This window comes from Podarcis liolepis, assembly GCF_965112155.1.
Source record: "Podarcis liolepis genome assembly, chromosome: 16".
Taxonomy (NCBI): domain Eukaryota; kingdom Metazoa; phylum Chordata; class Lepidosauria; order Squamata; family Lacertidae; genus Podarcis; species Podarcis liolepis.
Window position 1 is genome coordinate 16,431,712 of NC_139567.1, and position 18,123 is coordinate 16,449,834.

An 18,123-nucleotide genomic window follows, 5' to 3' on the forward strand; every position below is an offset into this window, starting at 1 on the left:
CAGGAGCCGGACGGACGCAGCTGCCCTGCCTATGGCACAGCCCGGGTAGGATGCCGGCTGCAGACGAACAGACTAGAGCCGGAGGCCTCTTTCGTAAATAGGACTTTTTTTGGGGTGGGGCACACACACACACACACACACACCTCTCGCGGCAGAGGAAATGGTACACGGGGCGCGTAGAAATGTGCCTTTTTTGTGATAAGCAGCCCCTGCATCTCCCGTGCGCGGACGATCCAGGCGTAGGTTCTTGGGAGATGCTGAAAAGTTTTCAGCGGAAAAGCAATGCACAGCAAGAGAGATGCACTAGAGGACGCGCTAGCTCTCCGGAAGGCGCCTGGCAAAGAGAGGAGGCGGCAGGTGCGCCTACCTGCCTGTATATGGGAAGGTGTTTCTGCCTCCAGCACTGCTGACTTTCAGGAGAAATGTACACACATTTCTGCTTACGCAGGCCCTTGGCGGCTGAAGGATACCGGTCAGGGTAACCTTGCCCTTAGCAGGTGTGAGGATATGCTATTGCTTTAAAAAGTTATAAATGTGTGGTGCTTTTTTTTACTTGTTTCTAGTAGATTTTGAAGCATTTTAAACGTCTTTTAAAATTGTATTAACCTTTGGATGTTTGCTGCCTGGGGCTCCTCCTTTGAGAGGAAGGATGGAAATCTAAGAAATAAAATCTAAAAAGAGCTCATCCCTGGAGACAGTAATTTAGGACAGGACGAACTGGAACCTGCTTACTATTCAGTGCAGAATTGCAACATACAAATGTTTACTAAAGGAGAAGTTTGCAGTTGCTTGTTGCAGCAGCGAGAGCCTTTGATGGTATTGCCAGCAGCATGCTCAGTTCTCACTGCCACCAGTGTTGTTGGCGGCTTAACGTTCACCCTGAACGTTAGGAGGAACTGGAATACTTGTTTAGTCTCTTCTGACATTTATTTGTTGGCCCTCTTTAGCTATGGTTCTCAGAAATGCTTACCAAAAAAAGAAAAAAGAGTGCACCTAAATCCAACAGTTGGAGTTGGCCTGCAGAAAGGTCTTAAAGAGTTCATATCCCATCCGCCCCCCGGCTTAACATAGCTACCTGCAATTTTTATGTCTTTCAAAAAGGGTTTCCAAACCCTGCTGAAATGTTTTGATGCAACACTCTACTTTCAGCCCTAGGTGTACCAGTACAGTACTTCCTTACCAAGAAACAAGGTTTCCACCTATTATTTATCCAGCACCAAGGCAGCTGTTTCTATAATGGGGCGGGCTACAGATGACATTTCTGCCTACTATGCAAGCCCAAATGGTGGGTGGAAGGGCATTTCTAACAGAATCCTAGTCTAGAGCTCATCAACTGCACTCATCTGAAAAAAAAGGGTGTTTATACAATTTGTTGCCCGGATACAGAGCTTAGCCATTCCCCACCTCCATACAGATGGCTGGTAGGCAGCAACTTGCCATGCTGTAACCAGGAGGAGGACATTGGCCATGCTCCTGTAAAACACCAACAATCCCTTGTTAGGAGGCACATTTTTATAGCCTCTTGGCTGCCCACAAAGAAGGGGAATTTCAGGAACATCCTTGCTTGTAGGAAGAGCTTACAAACAAGAAATGAAGACCAAATCTGAACAAACACAAAATTGAACAAGATTTTAGAATGATTTTTTTGAATTTGAAAATTACTCCCCCCAAACACCCACATTTGTGGTGTTAATAAAAATATATACCCCACCATAATCTGAGAGTTTTAATTACAGCTCCCGCAGCTCCAGTATAACCTTGTTGATATACATGTCCCCTTCCCCCATAGGCTTTAAAAAAACAACAACAACCAGAGAACTAGTACATTTCTGATGCACACACGGTTCTTAATGCAGTTTGGGGCTAGACCTCAAGAGTCTGGGAGGCTCCAGGCAGCACACCCGCCCACCCTACCTGAAATGAGAGACACTCACAAGAACTAATTGGTGAAACATATACATTTATATTGAAATATGCACTAAACAGTGAGCTCTACCAGTCATCAATGCCATTTTGCCAAAGCAATTATCATCACTTTTTTTGTTGGTGGGGGTGGAAAGTTCAGTTGGCTACCAGTAAAAAAAAAAAAAAAAAAAGAGGGGAGAAAGCACCCTCCCAAACTCCCAGCAGCAAAAGGTCAGGCTCCAAGGAGTTTCCACACTCTTGAGCCAGGATGCTGCCAGAACCACAATTCTCTCCTATGGGCACAGGGCCCCTTTGTTACAGCCACACACACACGCGCACACACGACGAGAGAAAGACAACATTCCTTAACCTTCTTTCACACTTTTTCTTTGCTGCAATAAATATAAAACTAGCAATGTTCATATACCACTGCACAGACGAGATTCTGGGCGGCAGCATACAACTGTAAACAGCAATGAGATTAGAGGGAAAAGCCATGTAAAAGCTCAAGGCGGGGCAGTATATGATGCACAAGACGTATTCCTGGGTTACCAGGAGCACTGGGCAGCCAAGCACATCCCAATATTAGGATCTTGTTTGGGGATACAGAGAAGCAGGATACATGTCAGCACTTGCAGATGCAACAGGGTTCAAATAAGGGGTGGGGCGGGACCTACAACATTCTCCAGCCTTGTTCATGAGAAGCTTCTCTTTGTGACAGGACAGACAGGAAGATACTGACCTGCCTTTAGGTCGGATCCAGGGCTGCAGACAGGGGAAATGGCAAAAAGCAACTGAGACAGACCCCAGAGAAGCAGCTAGTTCAGGGCCAGGGTCTGTGAAGGGGAGGAACATCTTCCAAAAGGAGCATTTGGACCACAAGCAGCTGTTTCACTAGCATGGAAGGAACACCAGAGAGGTATTTCAGGAAGAGTTAGGCCAGAGTTAGGCCAGTGCTACCTTTTCCACAAAAGGGTTAGCAGCAAATCCCCAGCAGTGTATGGCCAGCTCAACCACGGCCATCCCCAGTTCAGGATTCCAACACACACTGTTCCCCCACCATTCTTTTGTGGAGTAGGAGCTCTGTGCTTTTTGCATTTCCCCACCTGTGCTGGAGGAAGTCTACAGGAGCAAGGTAATAGGGTGGGGGGGGGGAGAGGATAAATGCTAGGATAAAGGCCTACTTGGAAGACATCAAGTGAGCGTGTTCAGAAAGTGAACTTGCTCCCAAGAACCTTCTGATATGAAAAAGCATTTCCACGACAAAAAGAGCCACTAAAGTCTCATGCACAAGACTTTGGGGGAAGGCAGAAGAACATGTTAGAACTATGCACAACTGGCTAAGTTTAAATAGCTGATGTTTCTCAACTAGCTCAGGTAAAAGCAGACCATAGATGGAAGCATATTTGTTTTTTTATAAAAAAAACTTGCTTTTTTTCAGATTCCTAAAACCAGAAATCTGAAAGAGGTTTTCCCTTCGTGGGAAAATCTCTCCCATCCGTGTAGACATGAATTAAGGCTTTATATCCCTGGTAATCTCTATACAGGAATCCCCGGAAACATGCTTTCCACACTGGACCCTTTCCTACTCAAGAGAGGTAACGGCTATAGCTCAATTATGTCCCTCACTGTCAGAGGCCTCATCTGCTTGAATAAAATGCTTGTACAAGACAGACCCGACCAAGTAACACAACCTTAGGCCTTGTAAAGCTTCAGCCTGCTCCAGGCCTTGAGAGAAGGGAAATGAGCAAGGATTATGACGTTAAGAGGGTAGGAGAAGTAACAGTCACTTCCTTTTTGCTCTTTCTTTTAAAAATGAACACAAGCAGCTCTGCAAAGCATTCTGAAGCACAATATGGAACAGCGGGAAGAAATGTCAGTTTATATTGGTGGGTACGTCCGGCCACTGACCAGGCTCCAAGGCCACTGGGCCTTTTAAGAGATGGGAATGTTGAATCAAAGCACACAAAAGGGGGAAGGGGAGAGAGAAGAGAGAACAAATGGTTCTACCAGGATGCAGAAATTGGGCAGTCCCCTCTTCCCCAGCAACAGAATGACATCCATCAAGCAAGAAATGAAAACAGGCTGAGTTAAATGAGTTCACTCACTTGACAATTAATTTTTCACACGTCTGAAGTTGCCTGATGTAGCTTTATCCTGCTTTCTGTTGTTGCCAAAGCCAGAAAAGCAGCTAAGATCACTTAAAACAAAAAAAACCCAACCCCAGTTAAGTATAAAAACTCTCCAAACAATTCCAACTTTTAAAGAAGCAGGCTACTTTCAGTTCAGGAAGTGGAATGTGAGTGCAGCTAATGAGCTCAGACATTTAGGGGCTATTGGAATAATAAGCCTGGCAGGACACTAAGGCGAGGAAACTGGCAGAGTGACAGCAGAACATGAGCAACGAACAGGTGACAGGAACGTTCACACTGTAAACAAGAAATGACTTTAAAGTATCATCCTTCTTCGGTCAATTTAAACCACCCTCTGCAGGTGGCTCTGACTGACTGAGCTGACCCATGTGCTGCCATCCCAGCCGCCCCCCCAGTCCCCTTTCCTTTCCAATGCTAAACACAACACCCAGTAACATTCAACAATGGAAAGCACTTTGAGTAAGGAGGATTCTGTAGTGCCAGGATAAAAAGAACTGCGCTGATGGAGCTGGGGTGCCACGGACACGGCTGGGATCAGGCCAAAGTCGCCTGCTTCTCTTCAGGGGTCTCCTCCAGCAGCTGCATGATCAGTTCATGGAGGGGTTTGCAGATCTTGGCATAGCCGGCACCCGATAAGTGCAGAAAATCAAACATGTCGTGGCAGGAGATGGTGCCATCTGAGTGGACAAAGCCGGCATCCACGTCCAGCAGCTGGACATTGGAGAGTTTGGGCAGTGAGGTCTTCAGGAGCTGGTTCACCTTGTTGTTCTTCTGCCGCAGCAGGTTTGGCTTCTCACCACGAGGGAGCAGGCCCTTGAGCATGGAACAGGACAGAAGCATGTGAGAAGGCGCTCAGTATTGTAAGAAGCATGTTCCTGAAATCTCACCCAGGCATCTCCCTGTGCACTGACTCTACCTATGGTTTAGGCATCCACATTATCATCTCTCTGGGCCCTGGCAAATGATGCTGCATAAACCATCTCTCTCCTTCTCACCACTAGGAACCTTGTCCCTACCTCATCATTAAGAAGCATGTGACAACTTTTATTCTCCACCTGCATGCAACTGAGTTGTACTCAGAGTAGACCCACTGAAATGAATGGCCATTAATTTCAATAGGTCTAGTCACAGGGCAGTTCTAAGTAAAACCTAGGGTTTGTACCTTCCTCTCCCATTTAAAAAAAATGATTTATACATGGACTATTCTAATGCCTTATTATTTATCAATTTTGTATGCTGCCCTTCATCCAAAGATCACAGGGCAGTTCACAACATAAAAATACAAAATGAGAGCACAAAACAGATAATTGAGAGCCAGTGTGGTGTAGTGGTTAAGAGCGGTAGTCTCGTAATCTAGGGAACCGGGTTCGCGTCTCCGCTCCTCCACATGCAGCTACTGGGTGACCTTGGGCTAGTCACACTTCTCTGAAGTCTCTCAGCCCCACTCACCTCACAGAGTGTTTGTTGTGGGGGAGGAAGGGAAAGGAGAATGTGAGCCGCTTTGAGACTCCTTAAAGGGAGTGAAAGGCGGGATATCAAATCCAAACTCTTCTTCTTCTTCTAATAAAAACAAAGGCAAAAGCAAACCAATACCCCCCAACTGTGCAACTGATACAAAGTTCTCAGCGTCCTTATCATAATTTAAAGTGAACAGAAAAGGAACATGATTAACTAATACTCCATTTTCTAAAATAATGAATTAACAGTTCAATTGCAGCTTATGTGTGTTTTAACACGTGTGATTTCAACTTTATGTGGCTGAAGGCCGGCCGGTTGAAATCACACAAATTAAATGAATGGAATGTGGAGAGCTTAAAGGTTCTTTTTGCACAGGGTTTTCCTGGCAAGGAAAGAGCTTCTGACCATTTTCCCTTGCTTGAGGGGTCAAGGCCTACTCAGCGCACAGCTCCAGAAAGGGTAAGGATGTTTGCCTGGGGGTGGTTTGAGTATAAGTGTGTATGTCTATATGTGCCAACCCTGAACACAGCCCCTGTGTGACTGTACTGTATTCAAATGGCTATTCAATTTGTAAAATAAAACAGATAAAAACCACAATAAGCTTTACAGTAAAAATAATGAAAATTGATGTTAAAAGGATCAGAGAAACTGACACAGTAAAACTCACCACTCTGTTTGGGAGAACACTGACAATCTTAAGCCTCACATCAAAATTGGAAAAGTCTTCCCACTCAAGGGAAAGCGTTCCACAAAAGACCTACTTCCTTTTAAATTCTGCAGGGAATCATCCTCAGATATTATAAGGGATTTAGCTGATCTGTTATGACAGCAACTTCCACTCTGAAGAACAACAAGAAACCTTTCCCTAAATAAATAATGGCTCAAGGCATTACACCTAGTGCTCCTTCCTTCCTCTGCCTTGGCCAAGAGAAGGCTTCAGAGACCTACCATTCCCAGAAGCATCCCTGCAAGAAGGAGTGGCACTGCCCTTCTCTTCTCATACTGCTACTACCATTCCTCCTGGTCAAAGAGGAGCTTGCAGAAAGTGCACACATTCCCAAAGTTGCTACTTGTTCCTTGACCACAGCAATGCATACCAGCACGATTATCTTGGCCTGAGGCTGCCGCGTATTGATGAGCCTTACAATGGCCTCTATTCCACCAGCTACTTCCTCTGCTGTGTTTTCATGGTTATTTGTTCCAACCCAAACAACAATGACCTGTGGATGAAGAGAAGGGAGAAGAAAAAGAACCCACACAACCTCAAATGAAAGAATATTGTATTATGCATTTAATATTTATTTGCCATATTCATATCACACCTATAGACCAAAGTTCTGCAGACATAAAATACTGTATATTTAAAATAGAATTAACAGACAATAGTTACAGGATACCCCCCTAGAAATTCTCAGGTGTTCCAACTGCTCCTGAATCTTCTGGCCTGAAAATAGTTGCCAAAGCAGCCTGCTGTTAAATCCCTCAGCAGGTTATTGGTGATGCCTCCCTCAGACTTTGGTATTTTTGACAATATCACTCACTGCCTAGGCCTCTGCTTCCTTGTTAGTTATAAATTACAAATATATACAACAAACACATTGGCATAGAATCATTATGTGCTTATCAGCGCAGAACTGTTTTGGTGGGACCAGCAGCCAGCAAACTGTTCATTTGAAAAGGGAGCCTTCACATACACACAGTCATTATCCCCAGCTTACCTTGGGTTTAATATTCTCCAGTTCACCATTCTTCAGTCTCCACAAAACTTGCCCCGTTGTGTCCCCTCCAATCCCAAAATTCAGTGCGTGTAAAGGTGAAAAGAGTTCTCGCCATATCTACAACCAGAAACCAATTCAATCTTTTAGATCACCCTTGAACAAAAGAAGAATATTTGACCATACAGTCTAACCCACCGGAAAGGTATCTGTTGTTGGGTTGTTGTTTTTTAAAAAGGGTAGTATCTACACAGAACCTGGATTGAAGAACCTTCAAAGCTCTTTTCTGATGTTGCTGTCTATGTGTAGCATCAAGCACATGGCTGAAGTGCGAGACTGTGCCTCTTGGCCCTGCCTAATGTTGTGCACAGTCGCAGGCCCACCCATACATCTATGTGGACATCTTCAGAAGAGAAACCTTTGCATATAGCTGTACACACAAAGGTCTCCTGGGGTCATAAGGATGGAAGGAACCTCAAAGGTCTTCTAGGTCAATGCCCTCCCAATGGAAAAATCCACCATGCTACCCCTTCACAGATATCATGCTCAACAGATGGATGCCTAGGAAGTTGGGCCAAAGATATATGTGATGTCAAGCACAGGGTCAAAGGCTCCCTTTCCCTTCCATGGGCTGAGCCCTATGCATGGTTTTCAAAAGAAGGCTCTGTCCATTGTTGGTGGACTGTCAACATTATTCTAGATTCAGGTAGGTAGCCGTTTTTACATTATGTAATTGATGGAAAGCGAGTATGTTCATATAACAAGCCCCGCAGCCTCACCACTCAGTACCTCATATTGCTGTAGCAGCTGAACCATGGAATCCCCCACAAACAGCACATCAGGTTCCTTGTCCTTGCAGTCCAACACAAAACGGTTATGCTGTATAAAAATAAAGCAAGAGCATTATGACAACCAAGCAGCTTTTTTGCACCCAGAGTCAATTATCTTTTGACTTACAATCCTGACTGCCTCTCAACTCTGCCATTTTGCTGCTGTTATTTCCTTATTGCAGATGCCCACTACTATGGTGAGGACAGTAGTGAACACACATACACATGGCCTCTGCCACTAGCAAAAGGAATGAGAACTAACAGGTAGTTGTAACCAATTTTTCTCCAAGCAAGTGTCCTAACAAGGGGAGATCAGTCTGGCCAAAACTGGATACTAATGCCCATTTACAACTTGTCACTTCATTCTTGCATTGCCAAACTGATCCTCCTCTATTCTTTGTCTTGTCTTTTTTGTTTGTAAGGCTGAGAGCAGGAGCCATCTCCTTTTAACTAATGCAAGCCACTTTGTGATACAATCTATGTATGAAAAGCAGAATAATTGTATAATACGTTGAACTGTGGGAAGTCTACCCAGTCTTGAGCATATGGAGCTTGCTTAAGGCATATTGCAAAAGAGAACAGTCATGCAAAGCAGTGCACTGTCTTCAACTCTCAGTAATTTGACGTGTAAACTGAAGTAAAGCCTCCAGCACTTTGCAATTTGGGATTGTGTTAAGAATAGGTCTACTAGTATACCCTATAGGCAAGTCAGCCAGACAGTCTTCACAGAGACTGCCACAGAGACTGTGCCTTTCGCAAAAGAGCTATAGTGGCAGCAGTGATCGCTATCCCTACAGGATAGACAGACAGACAGAAAAACCCACTCAATCCTGCTACAGCATACCATGGTTTTTTTACCTGTGACATCCACCTGTCATCTCCCTGAACATCTTCAGCTGCATGTGGAATTGCTGCTGGGTTTGAGTCACCCTGGCTCATCCTATCCCTGAGAAGACAACAGTTTCAGTATGCCATATTCTGTAACAGTGAGTTCTGTCGTATGAACGAGTTATACAAAAACACATATATTAGCACAATTATTCCACTTGGGGGACATTTCAGATGTCACAAGGCACCAAACATGTTAGAAATTATGTTTGCATTTACCACATGGGAAAAACTGCAAAGCACCTTGCCTGTATATGTAAACAAATAAACATGTGAAGCCGTACTTTTATATCTCCGACCGTACTGCGAAGAAACACATGGGTCAACAACATAACGGAGCAGAAGAATTTGCAGGGCAGTCAGTCAGAGGAAGGAACAGGTGCTGGGATGGAACAACAGATGAGGAAGGACACAGATACTCGCACCCGCCTCCCAACGCCTAATATTTTAAGATTTCGACCCCGAGCCCCCACCTCTGCCCCGGCAAGCCAAAACAAATGAGAAAGGTGGAAACCAGGTGAAGGGTTCCCGGCTTAGCCACGAGGGAGCCCCCCTGGCCATCAGCCTCAGGCGACCCTTGGTGCCTTTCGGCCAGGCGCCAGCAGGGGCGCAGAACGAAGGCCTCCCGCGAAGCCTCGTTGCCATGGGAACCCCGGTGCAGCGGGGAGGGGGGGCTGGGACGGGGTCCTGGGCCCCACCCTCCTGCCCGCCCTTGCTTGCCCCCCTCCAGCCCGAGTGCATCCTCGGATGAGGGCTCCGCCGAGCGCGGCTCCCTCCTCTCCTCCCCGCACCGGGCCTTCCGTGCGGGCGGCGGGCGTGCTGGGGGAGGGGCGGCTAACGGAAGCCCGCCCTGCGGCCGAGGGGAAAGACCGGCCCGACCGCCCCTACTCACGCCGGCGGCGACTGCGGCTCGCCCCGCTCCTCCATGGCGCCCGAGTGTCTTCGCCTCACGACCCTCCTCCTTCTCCCCGATGCTCTGGCGGGCGCGCCCCTCCCCCCAGCTCCGTCTCCGACCACCCCTGGACTGCGCCTGTGCAAAGTTCTGCTTCCGCCCTGCGCCCTTTTCGTTAGCGAATCAGTTTCGCCCCCGGGGAGGAAATCCCGCCCATTTAGAACTCCCGTTCTGCTATTCCCAACCTGTTCCTCTAGAGGGCGCACCTCGGCCTAATACGGCGCGCCGGAGGGTTCATGCGACCTACGCTACTTCAGCGCCTTTTCTTTTCTTTTCTTTTTTTGCGGAGTCTCACCCGGCGCCATATTGCGAGGAGGAGGAACTCTAGGCTTGCGGGAGGAACCAGTGGGCGCGTGGCGGTGACGTCACTGCTCAGGCCCATGACGTCACGATGAAACGAGTGGCGTTCTGAATGATGCCATAGGTTTGCTGTCCTGTAGTGTGAGTTTAAGATTTTTTTCGCAGCAGGTAAAACCAATGGGTTCTGTCCAATTATGTTCTTACTCAGAGAAGGCCAGTTAAAAATAATGGGCATGACTAACTTAGCCTATGAATGTCACTTGGTCTTCTACTCTTAGTAGGACTAAGTTCTTTAAAATGTAGTTTAAAAAAAAATATATGGTGGAAAATAATAAATTGCAATTTGTCTATAAGCTGCTTCCCTTCTGGATCTGAACAAAAATTCCCACTGAGACATTTCCATTTGACATGAAGTTATACGACTGTTCTGATATGTCCAACTCTTAGTGTGATTGTTGTTCCAGTATGGGCCACAGTATGGTCCTGAAAATGGTAATGAGTGTCATTGTCTCTCCACCCTCCACCTTTTCCCTAAAACTGTCTGTAGCTCATGGTCCTCCGCCATAGCAAAATATAGTTTCCAGTTCTAGGAAAGGGAGGGTGAGGAAGAGACATATAGGAAACCACACCCTGCAGTCAAGGACAAAAAACATGTAGAGAAACCCAGCCACAAAGATTTGGATGCTGCCTGGCGAGTCATATTTTGTGTGGCTAGTCTACACCACCTGTCACAACTCCATGCTAACCATCACCCATGGATGTATAAATTTTCAAGATAGCACTTCATGCATCTGATGAAGGAGACTACTCAAAAAACACTTGTTCCATAATAAATTTGCAAGTAAGGATGGGTGACTCTTGTCACTTTCAGTTTCCTCTCAGTTTCTCTTTTCTTCCAAGCTTGTTCAGTTATCCAGGAACAAAGACAGATTCTTCGAAGCCATATCTGGAGATGCCAAGGACTGAACCTGGAGGCTTCTGCACACTTTGGTCCTTCCCTTTCTCTAGCGTGAGGAGATATAACTTATCAAATGCATGCATAAACATCTAAAATAATGCGGCAATAGAACCTAATGAGAACGGGTATAACTCAAAGCAAAATAGCATTATGATGTGTCTTAATAATTACTTCAGCCACATCATCTACGGAAAGATTCTGGGAGCAGTGGGAAAGTAGACAATGGAATGATTCCCATTAAGTTTTCAGGAATGCTTTCCTCTACTTCATGGGAATTGATAGTCATCTCTCTAATTGCTTCCTGCGCTCATAGTTATTTTCACATTGTATCCTCACGAGCACTGTATTTACATGTTTCTGCAATTGTTTCAATTCCTCCATCACCTTCCCTATAAAATTGAGAAAGTTTTAAACGTCCTTTTAGCAACTGGAGAGCCGAAGGAAGATAGTCATCACATGCATTAGACTTCCATACCCCTTAAAGGAAAATGACTCAGATACAGAGTGGGAACAGGAGAGAGAAGATCAAAACAATGTTTTAATTATTATTAATTATTAAGCTGCTTAAATTTGGGTGGTGTGATACAAGTAAAGGCAGTGCTCATGCACTGGCCCTTTAACAGTAGAATAGGACCCATTGCACAGAAGGTCTCAGTCTCATTATGAAACCCACACCACTCAGCACAATTTCTCTGTAATGCCTGAATCAGAAGAGGCCGTGGATGATGCAAACCAGTGCCTGGGAACAGTTAAGGGCTAACTGTCAGGGGGCAGCCTCCAGCATCTGCCACCTGAGGCAATTAGTGTCACGTTTGGCCAAATAGGGCTGGCCCTGGAGAGAATGGTAGCCAAGTGTGTTTGTTTGTTTTTATAATAAAAAGCACCATAAGAGTTGCAGTAACTGAAAGGATAGAGAGAGCTTAGGGGTACTTTGGGGTAAAAATAGGACACTTGCAACAACAGCCTTTGATGGAAGATTGTCACTTTCCACCCTTGACCTAAGATGCTGTACACACAAGCTTATAACATGAAGCATGATTTTGGACATGAACTGCATCATAGCCCACCCCTTACCTACCATTTGAAGTTTTTTAAAAAATATTTCAAACACAAATTGATGAAATAGTTCATATGGATATGTTAAGCATCGCATGATATAATATGGAGCTGTGAACAGAATAATGATAGTGTTTAATTTCAACCTGTTCCATTTGGCACAGATTTCATCTGCTGAAATCTCAGGGGTCCCATCTTGGTTTGGCAAGTTATCCGTGGCTGCTGCTTTTAAAAATGTTTTTAATTGGTTTTTCCAAATAAACATGAGAACATAACTCCCCTTATTAAACAGTTCCCCTTACCTACCCCCTCCTCCAAGCCACAAAGTCCTATGGGGAAGTGTTATTCCAAAGTTTCAAATGCAAGTCTGGTGAATGCCACTGTAATTGATGTTCTGTCAGGTATGTGACGAAAGGGTACCATGTCTCTATAAAATTGTTCTCATTTTTCTTTTCATCTAAGGCTTTAACTTCTTTGGTCAATTTTTCTGAGAGTGCTATAGTCCATACTTCTTGCTTCCATTGTGAGATTTGTAAACATTGCAAAGATTTCTAGTTTGGGGCAACAGGTTGTAGGGCTGCTACTAAAAGAAAATTAATCAAGTATTTATATCTGAGATTGACATTTTCATTTTTAAAGATACTTAACAATACTAAAGTTGGGGTACAGATAACATTCTGTTTTGTGATCTAACTTATTTCACCAACATTTTTCCAACGTGGCTGTAATCTGTCATACACCCACCAGTGTTCCCACGTCTTTAACTTTATTAATATGACTACGGTAGGCTACACCTCAAAGGTGTAAAATGCTGTCTGTGTAGTAGCTTATTTTCTTTTATATGCATGGACACTGACTTTAAGGGCCTCTTCGCTCACGGGCTCTGCCAATCTATTTATCTACTGTATTTATTTACCAATTCCTGCCTCAAGATCTGATTCCCAAGTGTGTTTTATCAAATTTGTTTGGCTTAACTGTATGTCACTAACTATTTTATATATTATTGTTATATCCATAGCTACTTGATGGCATAGAACCAGCTGCTCATTAAAGCATAAACTCCACCTCCTGAAAGAGAAGCTTGGTGTCCCCTGTTGACCATCATTTACCTTTATCACCAGTAGCAAAGGCCATTTCTGATAAAATTAGTTTTGCTTCATTGTTTTAAACAAATATTCCCCTGCACAGCACGTAGAAATTAAGATACACACACAGAGAGAACGTCTTTTAATTTCAGGACTTGTTCTGGGTCTCCATAAGCTGATTAATGCATTTATTTGAAGTATTTCTATACTGATTTTCAGACAGACCTGACATAGCAATTTACCAAAGATCAAAAGCATTGATTTTTAAAAGTGCATTAGAATAAAATGAAAAGACAACTGTATAGAAGGAGCTGCAATTGCTGCTTCTCTGCTACTTTCAGAATACAGTACACTGGTCCTTCAGAAGCAGCTGGGGGGCAGTTGGGTGAGGGAGGGGCTACCACTAGGAGCTGGGGGGGTGGCAGCTCCTCAAGCTGCTTCTCTTTCTTTTTCCTGCGGCTTGAGAAAGGCTTGTGGCTGGGAGAATCATCTCAATCTCTCCCACCATAAACATGGCTTCTTCCTTTTCCTGAGACTACCATCCTGGCCTCATTATAAGGCAACCTTGGACAAACCACTTCTTATGCCTATCCATGAACTCTCCCACTTACAGATTGTGGAAACTAGTTCAAACGACAACTGGTCAGCAAAATACAGATGATTGGCTGTCCACCATCACTATTTTCCCAGTTCCTAGCAGCCAATCCTCCCCACCCCTCCTATCTCACAGAGAAAATCCTCATCTGTACTAATTCACTTCCTTCAACGTGGCAGCAACTTTAAGAGATTTACGTTGTTAAGCCTGGGGCTCATATGGTTTATCTCTTAACAAGGGACTGAGATCCTATATCCTTCTTGAAGCTTTTAAGCATTGCATCTTACTTTAATGTTGTCTTCGCGTGCTTCTGGCCAAAGGCTCAAGGCTCTCCTTTGGCCATAACAAGCTCTCTCTGTCTGTCTGTGTCTCTCTCTCTCCCCCCCCCCCCCATCCCTGAAGTCAACTTGCTGTTGTCATCACCCAGAGCTCCCTGCAGAGCACACGTTACAGGAGGAAAGTGAGGGAAGAAGATAGTTCGGTGAGAAAGTGGGAGCATGAAGGAAAAAGAGAAGACTGGCTGTGATGGTTTCCGAAAGGCTTTTTAAAGCTGTAATTACATGTGCATCAGTGCAGAGACCTCAGTTGAACCATGAAAAGTTAAGTCAGGCAAATGACCTGTCCCTTGCAATACACACATGTTATCTCCTTTCCTCTACATATGAGAGCAGCTGGCTGAAGATGAATATTAAACAAAGGCTGTGTCAATTTAATTCCCTTTTCAGGAGGCAACTGAAACTCACCTGTCCTTTATTTTCAGGGGAGCTGAAGCTCCAGTGTTGCCACGGGCAACAGTTGGGCCACTTGAAGCTAACTCAGTCATTTCCCTTGGCAACCATGACAACAAAGTTCTCTGACACAGCCTTAATTTGTGAAAGATGCAGGTAGATGGCATCTAATTGGAACAAAACCCATTAATGAACAGCAAGGTCAGGCAGCTTGGCTCATGTTGGCTGACCCATGAGGGCACAGCAGGTTGTGGGGTGGGGGTGTTTTTTTGGTCTCTGGGGTTTTGCTGTGCAGATTCCACTTTTGCCGATGTCTGCAGTGTTCACAGCTGTTGCCCTAGTTTCCTCTCCCCAGCTCCCACTCACTCTCCTGTGCAACGGCTGCCTACCACCTGCAATGCATATGAAATTTATTCCTTCCAAATCCATGAGCTTCCCCTCTCCTTGAAATAACAGTGCCAATAAATCACCAGTGATCAACATTTGTGAGTGAACAAAACAGCCTTGGAATATCTACCCCTTCCCCACAAAATCCAACCAGCAGTAAATTGCCACCCAGGCCAATAATTTATTGCTAGTTTCATCACCATCACCATTTCTTAAACTTATTAGTTGCATTTTACTTGCCACTGTAACTCAGAGCGACTTACCAACCCCTGCCATACTTTAAAACCAAGGGGGGGGTGCTTTTTAAACACCCCACCCACCCTAAAAGGCCATAGATAGTTAAAAGTAAAAGCCCTAGTTAAAAAGGAATGTTTTTGCCTGGCATTTGAAGGTACATAATAAACTGCTGGCATGAATAGGGGCACAAGGGAGATGGCTCAATGGCAGAACATGGGCTTTGCATGCAGAAAGTCCCTGATTCAGTCTCTGGTGTCTCCAGTAGTAGCAGACAGTACGGTGGTGCTCACCTGACTCCTGGTTGGTCATGTTGCTGCTGCTGCGTACAGGGGGGTAAAGGGTGAACGGTGGCAAAGTCAGTGCAGTGTGAAAGCACCAGCAGGAGTGCTGCTCTGGCATTGTCAGCATGTTTGTGCCAGTGTGGTGTAGTGGTTAAGAGCGGTAGTCTCGTAATCTGGGGAACCGGGTTCGCGTCTCCGTTCCTCGAAATGCAGCTGCTGGGTGACCTTGGGCCAGTCACACTTCTTTGAAGTCTCTCAGCCCCACTCACCTCACAGAGTGTTTTTTGTGGGGGAGGAAGTGAAAGGAGAATGTTAGCTGCTTTGAGACTCCTTCGGGTAGTGATAAAGCGGGATATCAAATCCAAACTCCTCTTTTTCTTCTTTCCCAGAAATCAGTAGCAATGGTCAGCTGAGTGCCACAGCTCCACCACACCAACTGCTACGCATGCTCAGGTAGGGCTGAGAGAAGACTTATTCCTGTCAGGATGCTGTCAGCGGCTCCCGGCTGGTTGCCCAGGAAAGTATAAAGACAAGGAAAAGTTTCTGACAGTTATTTTTTATTTCAAGCTATAGAACCCAGCCTCCTGGATAATGGCATTGTCCACCCGCCCTGCCTCTCCCACTTCCTCATTCATCATTCTCATTGTCTCCTCTACATGTGCTGCTACGTGCCCTCTGTCTTTGAGCTCTTTGTTCTCCTACTTTTAAGGCTCGCTGGGTTCTGGAAGATGGAGGGCCTGGAATGCTTTCTAATGATGACATGTCAGCTGGGATTTGTTCTGGCTCTCCCACGATTTCCCAGCTTTCCCCCTCATCTGCCTCGGAGCTGCAACCTCCCTCAAACTCCTGTTGTAAATCTATACTGTCTTCCTCCTCCCTCTCCCTGGAAGAGTCAGGATGGGGAGGCGGTTTCCACCATTCCTCCTCTGCCCAGTCCCTGACAATACCTGGCATTCTGGAGAGCCACTGCCACAGTCGTCATCATCAACAACCAAGTTTGTACTGTAAATCAAGAAAATCTTTAATAAAAAACAAACAAACAAACAAACAAACAAACAAACAAAAACAACCAAGTTGGTAGTCATTGTCTCATCTTACGGTAGTACAGTGGTACCTCGGGTTAAGTACTTAATTCGTTCCGGAGGTCCGTTATTAACCTGAAACTGTTCTTAACCTGAAGCACCACTTTAGCTAATGGAGACTCCTGCTGCCGCCACACCGCGCCAGAGCACGATTTCTGTTCTCATCCTGAAGCAAAGTTCTTAACCCAAGGTACTAATTCTGGGTTAGCGGAGTCTGTAACCTGAAGTGTATGTAACCTGAAGTGTGTGTAACCCGAGGTACCACTGTAAGTTCCCTTGATTAACTGTGAACAACATGAAGAAGCCTTCCTTTTTGTCTGTCCTGAACCTTCCAACTTGCCACTTCACTGGACCCCTTTTTGAGTCCATGGCTCCTTTGACCAACTACATTCTTTCTGTGGCACCCCTGTGGGGGCTCAGGAGCCCAGCCATGTCACCTCTTGCCTGCAGAGCTGGCAGCCTCTCACCCTTTTTCAAACACCCTTCCTTGTGCAGTGTTCCTTCAGCCTTCTCTCCTCTCCCCGAGAGTCCTCTGGGCAGCTACTGATGCAACAAACAGCTGTTCAAGCCTTTGGGAGGAAGAGACGCAAGAGGGCATCAGAGGAGGGAGGGAAGGAAAGAGGGACAGAGGCCAGTATTGCCTGCGGCACCCCTGACCATCATTTAAGGCACCCAAGGGTGCCATGGCACACTGGTTGAAAACCACTGGGTTCAGGTGTTATGGAAGAAGGGTAACAAGAAGCTATCTTTCTCCACTCCTTGAATAATTCAATACAGCTTTGTGACATCCCAACACGCTAAAATGAGACTGCCAGATGGGAGGGAGAAAAATGGACATAGCTGCGATCCAGCAGTTAGGTTGGGAAATAGGACCATGTTCCTGTACCATTAAGTTTTATAGAAGAGGGAATATCAGCAGGCGTTTGCTTCACCTACGCTCCTATTTAAAATACATACACAAATAAGATGGGTTTAGTCTAATCTCTGGGTATGAGGATGAATTAGGCTGTTTAGTAAGCAGGCTACAAAGATGAGCAAAATGGCGTGGGGGTCTGAGGCTTTAAAAGGCTTGCTTTTGTTTGAAGACTTTGGTATTTTTCATGTATTCCCTAGTTCTTGAGAAGATTGGATGTAGCAGTACTGGGCTGGGTTCCTTTGGATATGAAAGGGAAAACTAGAGGGTTACAGTGGCTTAGCAACGTTCATTTTATTTAAATACAAACATATAAGCAAAGTACAGTGGAAACAAATCAGCTTCTACAACAGGGAACAAAACAGCTAGTCTTACAACAAATTCAAAAGAGCTGCTTTTTCAACAATACAGAGCTGTGCCCTAGACTTGGCTAATAAGGTATTTTATGTGTTCATCTGAGGAAGGGGAGCCTCGTTATTCCCCACTGAGAGTTGCACGTCTCCCTGCAGTGTCCTCCTTTCATTGTCATTTTTTTTTTGGGGGGGGTTGTGTGAATTATAATTTTTCTGGTGTGACATCACTTGTTTGTTTTGTCCTAGA

The 18,123-nt window shown here is 45.2% G+C and overlaps 1 protein-coding gene and 1 long non-coding RNA gene across 5 annotated transcripts; one reads left to right on the top strand and one right to left on the bottom strand.

Annotated features, from left to right (window-relative positions):
* The first annotated feature begins 114 nt into the window (after nucleotides 1–114).
* Nucleotides 115–2,194, top strand: LOC310696124. The gene is made up of 2 exons (XR_014520446.1): nucleotides 115–499; nucleotides 1,150–2,194. It is a non-coding gene; the product is annotated as an uncharacterized lncRNA (long non-coding RNA).
* On the bottom strand, nucleotides 1,944–10,246 carry PAFAH1B2 (platelet activating factor acetylhydrolase 1b catalytic subunit 2). Of its 4 annotated transcripts, XM_083481211.1 has the most exons (7): nucleotides 9,842–9,984; nucleotides 9,234–9,331; nucleotides 8,920–9,007; nucleotides 8,021–8,110; nucleotides 7,235–7,351; nucleotides 6,614–6,736; nucleotides 1,944–4,871 (listed from the first exon to the last, which is right to left on the bottom strand). In XM_083481211.1, exons 3-7 carry the CDS (start codon nucleotides 8,998–9,000, stop codon nucleotides 4,593–4,595), a joined length of 690 nt encoding a protein of 229 aa, XP_083337337.1. In that variant the 5' UTR covers nucleotides 9,001–9,007; nucleotides 9,234–9,331; nucleotides 9,842–9,984; the 3' UTR covers nucleotides 1,944–4,592. The 4 variants fall into 4 exon arrangements, with proteins under 4 accessions (XP_083337337.1, XP_083337336.1, XP_083337338.1 ...); XM_083481210.1 differs by lacking the exons at nucleotides 9,234–9,331; nucleotides 9,842–9,984 and adding an exon at nucleotides 10,108–10,246; XM_083481212.1 differs by lacking the exons at nucleotides 9,234–9,331; nucleotides 9,842–9,984 and adding an exon at nucleotides 10,087–10,105.
* Between the last annotated feature and the right edge of the window lie 7,877 nt (nucleotides 10,247–18,123).